This window comes from Carcharodon carcharias, chromosome 2, assembly GCF_017639515.1.
Source record: "Carcharodon carcharias isolate sCarCar2 chromosome 2, sCarCar2.pri, whole genome shotgun sequence".
NCBI lineage: Eukaryota > Metazoa > Chordata > Chondrichthyes > Lamniformes > Lamnidae > Carcharodon > Carcharodon carcharias.
In genome coordinates, this window is record NC_054468.1 from 73785291 (window position 1) to 73797619 (window position 12329).

Below are 12329 nucleotides of genomic sequence, written 5' to 3' on the forward strand. Positions count from 1 at the left end.
AAATTCGCACGGGCTCCATAAATTCAGAGACAATTTGTGCGTCAAGGGCCTTAACTGGCCTCTTAATGGTGAGCGCACCTCAGTCTCCCTTGCGTGCCCACCAAGCGAAATATCGCAAGAGTGCACGTTGACTTCGCCATGCTCGGCCAATGTCAACGTGTGTTATTTCATGCTCGAGTGGGTTGGGCGCGTGCCTGCCCGCCGAGCGAAAAGTTCTACATGTACTAAAGTTCATGTTAATTTAGAGATGAAAGTATTAGGAAACAATCTTGTTGGCAATATGAAATGTTAATTATAATAATTATTTATTTGTTTGGTAACAGCTTACAATAATATCGTCAGAACGAACAAAACGCAAAATGTTTATCTTATCAAATTCCTTAGAATAATTAGCAAAATCAGGTAACATTGATCAGCAAAAATAAATGACTTGCATTGAGCTATTTGATGTTTATTTGATTTTTGTTTTCAAACTTACATTCAATCTTAAGACTCTGATTATTTGCTTAACTGATTGTACATCAAAAGGATTCAGCATCACCTTAAGCATCAGAAGTATTTGAATTTTAGGTACGATTCCACACAGGAATACTTGTTTGCTTTGGTGCCACAGAATTAGCACAAGCATTAAGATAATTAGATGATTTTTTGCAAACGTTTTCAGTCTGAAGGCATGCAAAGCAAAATGCTACATGACATCTAGCGCATATGACATATTTGCACATTTCTTTATGCTCTATGAGCACCCCACATGTAGGACATGCACGAATTTTTGGACAGTGAATTTTGCTGTAGGTCAAAACCTTGGTGTCACAGTTTTTTAGGGTTTCCAGCTGAACATTGGTGCACCCTTCATTGTCACATCGATCAGAGCGTGGTGCTCGGCCCTTCCATCCCTTCATACATTGCCAGCAGAATTCATAACACTTTCCTTTCTCAGCTGTACAGATTACACATTTCACAGATAGGTTTGTCAGATCTTTCCGTTCAACACAACTTCCACATCCAGGGCACTTTATAAAAAACACAAAATAATTAAATATTTAGACAGGAAGAGTATTCAAAACATGCCAAAGCAACCGCACCTACTCATTATCTTTCACAGCATACTTTAAAGGTAAAAACAAAAAATAGTTGGAAAAACTCAGCAGGTCTGACAGTATCTGCGGAGAGGAACACAGTTAATATTTCGAGTCCATATGACTCTTCATCAGAACTAAGGAAAAATAAAAATAAGGTGAATTATAAGCTGGTTGAGGGGGGTGGGACAGGTAGAGCTGGATAGAGGGCCACTTAAATGAAAAATTTTCCTGAAATATAAAAACATGTCCCATCTCATGTGACACATAGGGAACATGTTTAATTCATTTTTCAAACCATTTATTTATTTCAAAAGCGCTTCTATCACCCTGAGGCAGTTCTGTGCCTCAGGGAGTTTTCTGTGGTCTTTTGTGCGCATATGTATAAAAAATTACATAACTTCTACAGAAACAAACAACTAAGAAAATCTTTCATAACTCCAACAGGAATTGGGTTATTAAAGAAGAGATCATCATAAAAATGGAAACAGCTTTGATACTAAAGTTGAGCACTTGGGAAAGACTTTCCATCTGGGATGCAATCAGGAAATTGCTGCTGGGCTACAGTTCAAGTTTTTGATAAAATATATTTGAATAACTTCAAATGTAAAACCTTCCAAGGATTAGCACAATCAGGCAGTTTAAATAAAATGTATTTGTTTATGTTTTCCTTTTCATTAATAAATATTCCTCGATATTCTGACTCTTTAAATACCTGGTGAAGTTTAATTAATACCAAATAATCTGATTTAAAATCACTGAAAATTAGGTTTTAAAATATCTATACTGAACCATTTACTAGTTTTATTGGTACAGTCAGTTTGTAATAAAATTAAATTTTTTGATGTATATAACATCTGCTAACAAAGATTGTGCACATACGAAAATGAGCACCCTGTCTCAGAATGAAATGAAGAGCTTTCCCTAACCCAATCGGTGTAAATTCAACCTGGGATGGGTGGCCAGATTGAGTCCAAGGCCAGAATTTTCATCTCGGTGAGGGTGCGGGGACCGCTCACTGAGGAGTAAAATGACGCGGGGTGACATCGGGCGTGGTGCACTCGAATTTATGCAAAAGCAGGTCTCGGAAGGTCCTGGAAGGAATGTGGAGCAGCGTCAAGTTGGGTGAATGTTCAAGTGGAACAGCAAACTGACGAGGTTGCCTCTCCTCAGGAGGTCTGGGCTGTAGAATTTATAGCATTGCCACAGGCCATTTGGCCCAAAAGAATCATTCTGGCATTTGTTCTCCATGAGCCTCCTCCCACCTTATTTCATCTCCGCTTAATCAGCATATCCTTCTACTCCTTTCTCCTTCGTGTACCTATCTAGCTTCCCCATAAAGGCATTGTATTCACCTTAACAGCCCAATGTTTGATCTGAGTCTCTCCTAAATCTGGTTTTGGATTTATCGGTGGCTATCTAATATTTATGTCCCCAGTTTTAGACTCCCCCATAAGTTTAAACATCTTTTCTACATCTCTCTTACTGAACTCCTTCATGATTTGCAAAACTTCAATCAGGTCACCTGTCAGTTATCTATTTTCAAATAGAAATGAGCCCCAGCTTATTCAATCTTTCTCCCCATAAAAATGCTATGAAAGATACTATGCTTTTGTTTCAATTTCTCCTTTAAAAAACTGTTTTTAATAGGCAGACACTTTTGCTATCCTGCCTGAATCAACAGTACTGATTGCCTTACTCCTCTATATTCTCAATCCATCCTGACTTCAGAACCTCCTCAGTTCCTGTAAAATCTCCTATTAAATATTGACTATAAATGTTAAATGCTGATGCTGAATTACCCATTTGTATTCACAGTACTTTGCAGCAGCAAGTATGGAAACCTTCTCTTCAAAATACTGCTGTTCCTCATCAGTCAGCAGCGCAAGTCTGCGAACCTCCACATAGGGCCATTCCTTGTTACACTTCTCATTAGTGCCTTCCTTTACTCCAGGGCAATGGAATGTGAAATGACCCTAAAATATGAATTGAAAATTATATGTTAAAAATATCACTTTTAATAATCACTTAAGAAATCAGGTCAAACAAGAAATAAAATAAAAGCAAATAAAATAAAAGTAAATTTCCTTCCTCAGTGACTGTCTCCATCTCCAACTTACCCCACATGGATTCCAACTGAAGTTCCATTCCTCATGTTTTGAACCCACCCAGGATTACAGGTATCATCTCCGCGACATACGACACTCCTCGGACTGCTGTTCTCGTCGCACCCTGAGATCCACACTCAGTGCCATACGCCGCCATATGAACACACTCAACCTCTCCCTCCAGCAGCGCTGACTCACCCTATCTCTAAGCTGTCCTTGCCCCCAGTTTCATTTTATTCTTCATCTCATCCGACACCTCAACAAGAAACTTTGTGTCTTTCTTTCAGGTACAAAGGAATGCAAGCTCCAATAACTTATCGACACCAATGCCCATCCAGGACCCTCCACCCCTGCCCATCCCTCTGACTCCGTCCCCTCTTCCAATCCCAGCCCCGGCCATGTATTCACCATATCCCCTGACCTTCCCCTCTCTGATGTTGAACGCTCAGTGCTCAACAAAGGACTCAGTTTCATACCCTTATGCCCTCACCTCAATGAGCAAGTGCCAATGCCTGGCAACACACAACAGCAAGAAGGCATGGTCTCTCATACGCAAACTTGGAGGCGATCCCAAGAAAGCTGCCCATCATCCAAATGTGTCTGCAAACCAAGTTGCACACCAGTTGCTCCTAAATGGAAAAATCAACAAGAAACTTCCAAGAGCACAACTAGATAGCAAGAAGTACAGCTTCACTGGCTTCACTGGACCACTCACCATGGAAAGCTGGAAAGCTGGAAAGTCTAAAACATGGGAAAGCAATTGGTCTTGACAACATAGCAACAGAACAGATAAAGCATTTTGGACAGCAAGCAAAGAAATGGCTCCTGCAATTGTTCAGCCACTGCCTGGTAACACACAAGCTACATAATATTTGGCAGAAGGCACATATAATAGCACTATTAAATCCTGGAAAAGATCCCTCAGATCCCAAGAGTTTTCAGCCAATTTCACTGCTTTGCCACACCAATAAGCTGTTTGAACGCCTGATACTCAATAGGATAGCACCAACTGCAGATGAGAAGATTATTCCAGAGCAAGCAGGTTTTGGCCCTGGCAAATCAACAACAAGCCAACTGCTCAACCTCACACAACATATCGAAGATGGTTTTGAGCAAGGGATGGTAACAGGTGCTGTTTTTGTAGACCTGGCAGCAGCATACGATACAGTGAACCATAGACATTGCCTCTGCAAGATCTAGAGATGACAAAAGATACTCACTTAACAGAGCTGTTAGAAAGCATGCTTTAGAATCATCGGTTCTATGCTGAACTAGGTGGGAAGCGCAGTAGGTGGCATATTCAGAAGAATGGTCTTCCTCAGGGAAGCGTGCTTGCATCGCTGATGTACAATATCTACACGAATGACCAACCTTTAGATGATGTCACACGTTGTTTTATCTATGCTGATGACTTATGTGTCACTGCCCAAAGCACTGATTTTAACACCATGGAGAAAATGCTTTCTGAGGCCTTGGAGGGACTAGCATCCTACTATGAAGAAAACCACCTTTGCGCAAACCCATCAAAGACGCAAGTTTGTGCATTCCACCTCAGAAACCGTGAAGCCAAACGCCAGCTTACAGTAACCTGGTGTGGAGCAACACTGACGCATTGCGAGCACCTTATCTATTTAGGAGTCACCCTTGACAGATGCCTCACCTTCAAGAACCACATCGAAAAGACAAAGGCAAAAGTGAGCGCATGAAACAACATCCTGAATAAGCTCATTAACACAAAATGGGGAGCAAGCTCGAAAACATTGCGAACTAGTGCACTTGCTCTCTGCTATTCCACTGCTGATTACGCCTACCCTGCATGGGAAAGATCTACTCATGCTAAGAAGATGGATGTTGTTCTGAATGCAAGCTGCCGACTTATCACAGGTTGTTTAAAACAAACAAACACCAACAGCCTATATATCCTGGCGGGTATCGCTCCCCCGATATAAGAAGAACAGTAGCCAGCAAGAAAGAGCGACTCCATCAAACATCAGATGAGAGGCACGCTCTACATGGTCATACACCTACACCCAGCTGCCTAAAGTCAAGGAAGAGCTTCATGATCAGCGTTGTTCCTTTACAATCAACCTCGTCTGAAGCCCGCATCGTCTTGTGGAAAGACCGGCTTGCCAGTCTCGAACAACCCCCAGCAATGGAAATTCCACTGGATGAAACCCTTTCCCCAGGAGCTAATTGCAACTGGGCAACCTGGAACTGCCTTAACAGACTTAGGACTGGTGTAGGTCGTTTAAAGGTGTCACTAAGAAAATGGGGATATACAACCAGCCCGACAACTTGTGAATGTGAAACTGAGCCACAAACTATGCAACATCTCCTGCAATGCCTATCGCTAGATGAACCCTGCACTGTTGCAGATCTTACCAAATTCAACAACAAGGTGCAAAATCATGTCCAGTTCTGGCTGGGCCATGTATAGACTGTCCGTGGACACGATAAGAAGAAAACCTCAATGAATTTCAGGCTCAGCACAATGCTGAACTCTTTTTCCGTCGCCTTCGTCACCACGCTCACTTCTTTAGGCAGGAGTCCTCTCCCCGTTCAATGGATCCTTTTACCCACCACCAATATTCTCCCTCCACTTGGATCCCTCCCTCTGGATTCTCACCTGCTCTTGATCTATTCATTGAGAACTGTCGGCGTGACATCAGTCATCTCAGTTTTTCTGCTCCTCTCACCCACTCTAACCTGTCTCTTTTTGAACTTGCCACAATCTGTTCTGTCAGGTCCAACCCTGACTTTGTCATCAAACCTGCTGACAAGGGTGGTGCTGTTGTTGTCTGGCGCACTGACCTCTACCTCACAGAGGCTGAGCGTCAACTCGCACATGCTTCCTCCTACTTCCCGCTGGAACATGACCCCACCACTGAACATCAAGCCATCAAGTCACTGACCTCATCTCCTCTGGAGATCTTCCCTCCACAGCTTCCAACCTCATAATCTCCCAACCTTGGACGGCCTGCTTCTACCTCCTACCCAAAATCACAATCAGGACTATCCCGGTAAACCGATCGTGTCACCCTGCTCCTGCCCCATTGAACTCATTTCTTGCTATCTTGACTTCATTCTCTCTCCCCTTGTCCAGTCTTCCCACATACATCCACGATTCCTCTGACACTCTACATCATAGCAACAATTTCCAGTTCCCTGGCCCCAATAATGTAGGTCAGTGAGCACAGGAGTAAACAGGATTTAATGCAGTTTAAAATATGATAGCAGAGTTTTGGATGAACTAGAGTTTATAGAAGATGAAAGCACCATGGATGTCCAATCCCTCTACACCTCCCTACCCCACCGGGATGGTCTGAGGGTTCTCCGCTTCTTCCTTGAACAGAGGCCCGAACAATCCCCATCCATCACTACTCTCCTCCAACTGGCTGAACCTGTTCTCTCACTGAACAATATCTCCTTAAACTCGTCTCACTTCCTCCAAATAAAAGATGTGGCTATGGGTACCTGCATGGGCCTCAGTTATACCTGTCTCTTTATGGGGTATGTGGAACATTCCTTGTTCCAGCCCTACTCAGGACCCCTCCCACAACTCTTTCTCCAGTACATCGATGACTGCTTCAGTGCTGCTTCATGCTCTCATTTGGACCTGGAAAAATTTATTAATTTTGCTTCCAATTTCCACCCCTCTATCGTTTTCACATGGTCCATCACTGATACTTCCTTTCCCTTCCTTGACCTGTCTCAATTTCTGGTGACAGACTGTCCACCAATATCCATTACAAACCCACCGACTCCCACAGCTACCTCGACTACAGCTCCTCACACCCCACTTCCTGTCAGAACTCCATCCCATTCTCTCAGTTCCTTCGCCTCCGTCGCATCTGTTCCGATGATGCTACCTTCAAAAACAGCTCCTCTGACATGTCTTCCTTCTTCCTTAACTGAGGTTTTCCACCCACAGTGGTTGACAGGGCCCTCAAACGTGTCCGGCCCATCTCCTGCGCATCCGCCCTCACACCTTCCTCTCCCTCCCAGAACCATGATAGGGTCCCCCTTGTCCTCACTTATCACCCCATCGGCCTCCACATTCAAAGGATCATCCTCTGTCATTTCCACCAACTCCAGCATGATGCCACCGCCAAACACATCTTCCCTTCACCCCCAGGAGGCTTTCCGCAGGGATCGTTCCCTCCGAGACACCCTGGTCCACTCCTACATCACCCCCTACACCTCAACTCCTTCCCATGGCGCCTTCCCATGCATCCGCATAAGGTGCAACACCTGCCCCTTTACTTTCCCCCTCCTCACCATCCAAAGGTCCAAACAACCTTTCAAGTGAAGCAGCACTTCACTTGCACTTCCCTCAATTTAGTCTACTGCATCAGTCTATCCGCAAGCATGACCCAGACCTCCCTGTTGCTTGCCATTTCAACATACCACCCTGCTTTCATGCCCACATGTCCGTCCTTGGCCTGCTGCAATGTTCCAGTGAAGCTCAACGCAAACTGGAGGAACAGCACCTCATCTTCCGACTAGCCACTTTACAGCCTTCCAGACTTAACATTGAGTTCAACAACTTCAGATCATGAACTCTCTGCTCTATACCCACCCCCTTTCCGATCCCCCTTTTTCCAATAATCTATAATTTTTAAAAATATTTTTCTTTTCCCACCTATTTTTAAGTTTATTTTGATCCATTGTTTTTATCTCCACCTTTTAGCCCATTTCGATCCCTCCCCCCACACCCCCCCCACCCGACACCTACTAGGGCCATCTGCCACTAGCTTGTCTTGCTTTCTACCCTTAATGTCACCATTTGCACATTCCTTAAATAATATCACCATAGTCAACTCCCTTTTGTCCTTTTGTCTATGGCATCTTTGGCAATCTCTTATGCGCCTCCAACTATCACTGGCCCTCTACCCAGCTCTACCTGTCCCACCCCCCCCCCTCAACCAGCTTATATTTCACCTCATTTCTCTATTTCCTTAGTTCTGATGAAGAGTCATACGGACTCGAAAGGTTAACTGTGTTCGTCTCCGCAGATGTTGTCAGACCTGCTGAGTTTTTCCAGGTATTTTTATTTTTGCTTAAGAAATAAAATAAAACTGAAAGATGTACAGACCTGGTCTAATAGGCTCCGACACCATGCTGTGAGTGAATTGGGGTCTACAGCGTGTCCACAGGACATTTCTGCTCTCAGAGCATTTGGGTCATCATCATCTCCTGAAACAGACAGTTTTCATTAGAATTACGACCATAAAAATTCCAATCAGTTGCAAAGCGAGGGCACTTGCTGCTGACCTTAAAGAAAACTGTTCACAATGATCTGCTCCTTAAGATGATTTTGTTAGCTTAACGATTACGTTATATTAATGACGCTAAATAAATATAAATAGTTTTTGTTTATTGATGTTGCAATCGCTCCAAATAAAATCCTCTGATTTTATTTTCAAGCTATAAAGCTACTGATGTGCATTGTGATTTTACCTGTGATCTCATCCTTTCCCTTTACAAATTTCAAAGTGGTGTCTTTGGGATCATAGCGCTTCTCGACAACTTCCATTATCCTTCTTCGCTGCTTCACTCCCAACTGACGTGCTCAAAATTCTCTGAGACAGTTTGGAACAACAGGAAATTTCCACAAAACGAAATGTCCTAATTTGGTTATGGCAAAACCAATAAAATTAAATGCGGTCCCACGAACCAGTCACATCAAAGCAGTGAGAACCTTTGCTCCGTCAAACGCAGCTGTTGTTGAGAGGAAGTCGTGTTTCATTTTCGTTTTCTTCTGGGCGTAATGATTTCTTGAAACTGTTTTGTTATGCTTTTGTTATAAATATCCAAAGGGGGGAATCTTTTGTCATTGAAAGTTCTGCGTTTTCCCAATTTGCGCCCACCTCTGCCATAGCTTTGCTACTCTGCCCATGTTTACTAAAAAAAATCGCAGTGAATTCTGGCTCTGACCTTGCTCACAGGACTAATACCACCCTAGCCAATGGTACAGAAGTCGCCATCGGTAACTGCAACCCCTGTGCATTTTGCCGTCTTGTTCTCCTTGACCTCACTATGGCATTCTATCCAATCAGCCACGCCCATTCTACTGTCTCTTCTCTGTCATGCAGCTCTGTAGGCCTATATTTGCATGGTTCCTATCCTACCAGTTCCAACCAGCACTGTTGTTGATTCAATTCCTCATCCGTGCAGAGTTATTGGATAAAAACAAAAAACTGCGGATGCTGGAAATCCAAAACAAAAACAGAATTACCTGGAAAAACTCAGCAGGTCTGGCAGCATTGGCGGAGAAGAAAAGAGTTGACATTTCGAGTCCTCATGACCCTTCGACAGAACGTTCTGTCGAAGGGTCGTGAGGACTCGAAACGTCAACTCTTTTCTTCGCCAATGCCGCCAGACCTGCTGAGTTTTTCCAGGTAATTCTGTTTTTGTTTCAGAGTAAGTGGATCTCAGTAAAGCCAGTTAGAAATATGATACAATTGATCCTCAGGCAGGGAATGAAACAATGAGATGAGATTCTCCGCTCTGGTGATTTCCAATAAACCCTGCTGGAAATTAAAACTGGGTGCTTTGTGATGAAAGAATGGGTCTCACCTTTGATGTTTCACATATTTGAACAACCTGCTGGCAGTCTTTGTCTAGACCTATCAGATTAAGTTTAGCCAGTAGGGTTGAGGTAGTATAAGGATGCTACATATTGAACAATACCTCATGCATGAGCCAATGTCTTGCAAAAATGATGGGAGAAGCTTGACATTTATCGTCCCTGCAATATCATTGAATCTACTGGAAGTATTTCAAGACTTGAGTCCCGTAATGTTGAATCTCCTTGATGCAATGGAGAGCATCATAAATGCAATTTTTCCAATGTGAACATAAATGAAAGGCCAAGTGGAAGAGACTGTTCATGGGCTGAAATGTATCAGTAGAGGTCTAAAATGCAACAGAGGAACTGAGTATAACCAAGGCTGTGAAGCAGTGAATGGGTAACAAAAGGAAAATTGAGTTTATGGAAAGCTAGAGCAACATAGAGAGCTTTGTTGGTAGATTTTCATTTTACTGCTTGGGTATTAGACATTATCTGGACAGAGTAAAGCAGTTCAACATTTGATATTGTACAAGAGAGAGATATTTATCTAGAAGCTTAGAATATGCTATCGTGTAAATAAAAGAGTTTTTGAAGAAACATTTACAAGTTAGACCTAAGTCACTTGTAAGTAGTGGGAAATCTTCCTAATCCAGACCAGGTCACAAGTTACCTGAAGAGAGATCCAAATTAATGTTCAAAGTAGAAACCAAACCGCAAGCCACAGGGTCTCATAAAATTCTATGCAGAGAATTTTCTCCCCATCGGGGGGTTGTATAGGAGTGGGTGCGGGCGTGCACGCGGCCGATCACCACCCGCAATCGGCTGAGCACAGCCCTATACATGGGTGGGCCAATTAAGGCCCACCCAATGTGATGCACACCCAGAAGCACTGACCGCTCCCTGTGCAGGCGGGGGCAGGAGGTTGGGGGGGGGGAGGGGGGGTGGGTTGTCTGAGTCAGGGCCTGCGCTCTTTCGCGCATGTGTGTGAAAGAGTGCAGAAATCTCCCTGAGGCACAAAGCTGCCTCAGGGAGATTAGTTTCAGTTTAAAAAATTTTAATAAAGGAAAACATTTTTTTAGGACATGCCCCCTCATGTGAAACTGTCACATGAGCTGGGACCTGTCTATGAATTTTATTTAAAAATTTTCAAACCTTTAAAAAAACTTCTTGAAACCTCATCTCGCCTGTGGATGAGGTTCCATGAAAAATGCAAAGGCAGCCTGGCCTCTTCGCCTGCCCGTCAACCTTAAGGTTGGACAGGCAGCTCTGTTTATTGTTTTAATTGACAGTTAACTGGTCTTAATAGGCCTTTGACAGTTCGGCGGGCTGACTCAGGAGCGTGCTCACCGAGCTGAAAATCTGAATGACGCGCGGTGACGTTGGGACACACGCCTGATGTCACTGCACGGCATTTTATGCTTTGGTGAGCCTGGCCCCTGCTCACCAATCCGAAGATTCTGCCCATATCTGCAATACGTTTTCTATGTTATAGAGGACCAAACTGGTGATGTTATGATATGAGCAACTACATTATACAGGAAATTCCTGGCCACCACATAGATTGATGTGCACGAGCTCTGCACATTGCTATTCTCAAGTGACCACCGTGGATTTTATGAAGAATCTCCACCCTCATAGCCTTGCATATTACTAGCCAGTGGTTAAATTTTAGAAAATTGTTCACCATTGTTACATGTTTCCACTGTTCATGGTACTTTCATAGGAGCTGATTGTTTAGACTATATTTTGACCACCATTCTTGTCAAAATTTCCTAACCTCAGTCCACTCCACATCTTCCTATTTTGCTTTCCTGATTTCTTGCAGTTTTTTCTCAGAAGCTGTTAGAGAGTTGGTTCCAATGAAAATGCTTTCACCTCTGAAATAAGCTCTAAGTCTTAGGTTACTGCTTGATCAGCCATAGGTCTAGATAATGCATCTGCTGTGATCTGCATTTTGCTTGGCACATTCACAGTTGTATAATGATAACACATCAACCTGAGTCTGAAATGTAATATGTGTAGAAGCATTTTGACAATCTCTGTGGAATTCAGGAGGGTGACCAACATTTATGGTCTGTCTCAATTTAAAATTGCAATCCCATCAAACAATCAGAAAATCTCTCAGATGTCCAAGTTACTGACAATGCTTTCCTCCATAGTCTCATAGCGTTGTTCCATTACAGTTATTTCACTGAAAGGAAAGTAGACTGCTTTTCTTTTACTATCCTCCTGGATCTGAATATGTATGGCTCCAAGGTCTGTTGAGGATGCATCTGCGACCACCACAGTGAGCAATCTGGGATTATCACGTGCCAACACATCTGAAGAGATGAGCCTTTCCTTTATTTTCTTAAATGTGTTGGTTTGCTCAAATCCCCAAAACCACTGTTGGCCTTTTTGTAAAAGGTCTCTCAAAGGTTCAGTGATTGTAGTTAAAGTCGGAATGAATTTACCAGCCTGAGTGACTATTCCAAGGAATCTCTGGACATCCTTGGTTGTGGAAAGTCACTGAACACTTTCATTCTTTAAGGGTCTACCATTATGCCCTTTTGTATATGATATAACCCA

General features: G+C 43.2%; 1 protein-coding gene across 1 annotated transcript; it reads right to left on the reverse strand.

Annotated features, from left to right (window-relative positions):
* Nucleotides 1-288: 288 nt before the first annotated feature.
* si:ch211-212k18.15 (uncharacterized protein DDB_G0292642) lies at nt 289-9196 on the reverse strand. The gene is made up of 4 exons (XM_041213142.1): nt 8648-9196; nt 8283-8383; nt 2882-3055; nt 289-1013 (listed from the first exon to the last, which is right to left on the reverse strand). Exons 1-4 carry the CDS (start codon nt 8721-8723, stop codon nt 567-569), a joined length of 798 nt encoding a protein of 265 aa, XP_041069076.1. The 5' UTR covers nt 8724-9196; the 3' UTR covers nt 289-566.
* Nucleotides 9197-12329: the final 3133 nt, after the last annotated feature.

Excerpts from the sequence above, each read along its gene's own strand:
- si:ch211-212k18.15 (XM_041213142.1), bottom strand. The coding sequence starts at position 8,723 with ATGGAAGTTGTCGAGAAGCGCTATGATCCCAAAGACACCACTTTGAAA. Across the intron at positions 3,056-8,282 it reads GTCGGAGCCTATTAGACCAG|GGTCATTTCACATTCCATTG; the intron begins GTCTGTACATCT and ends TTCATATTTTAG. Across the intron at positions 1,014-2,881 it reads AGTACTGTGAATACAAATGG|TGCCCTGGATGTGGAAGTTG; the intron begins GTAATTCAGCAT and ends TTTTTTATAAAG.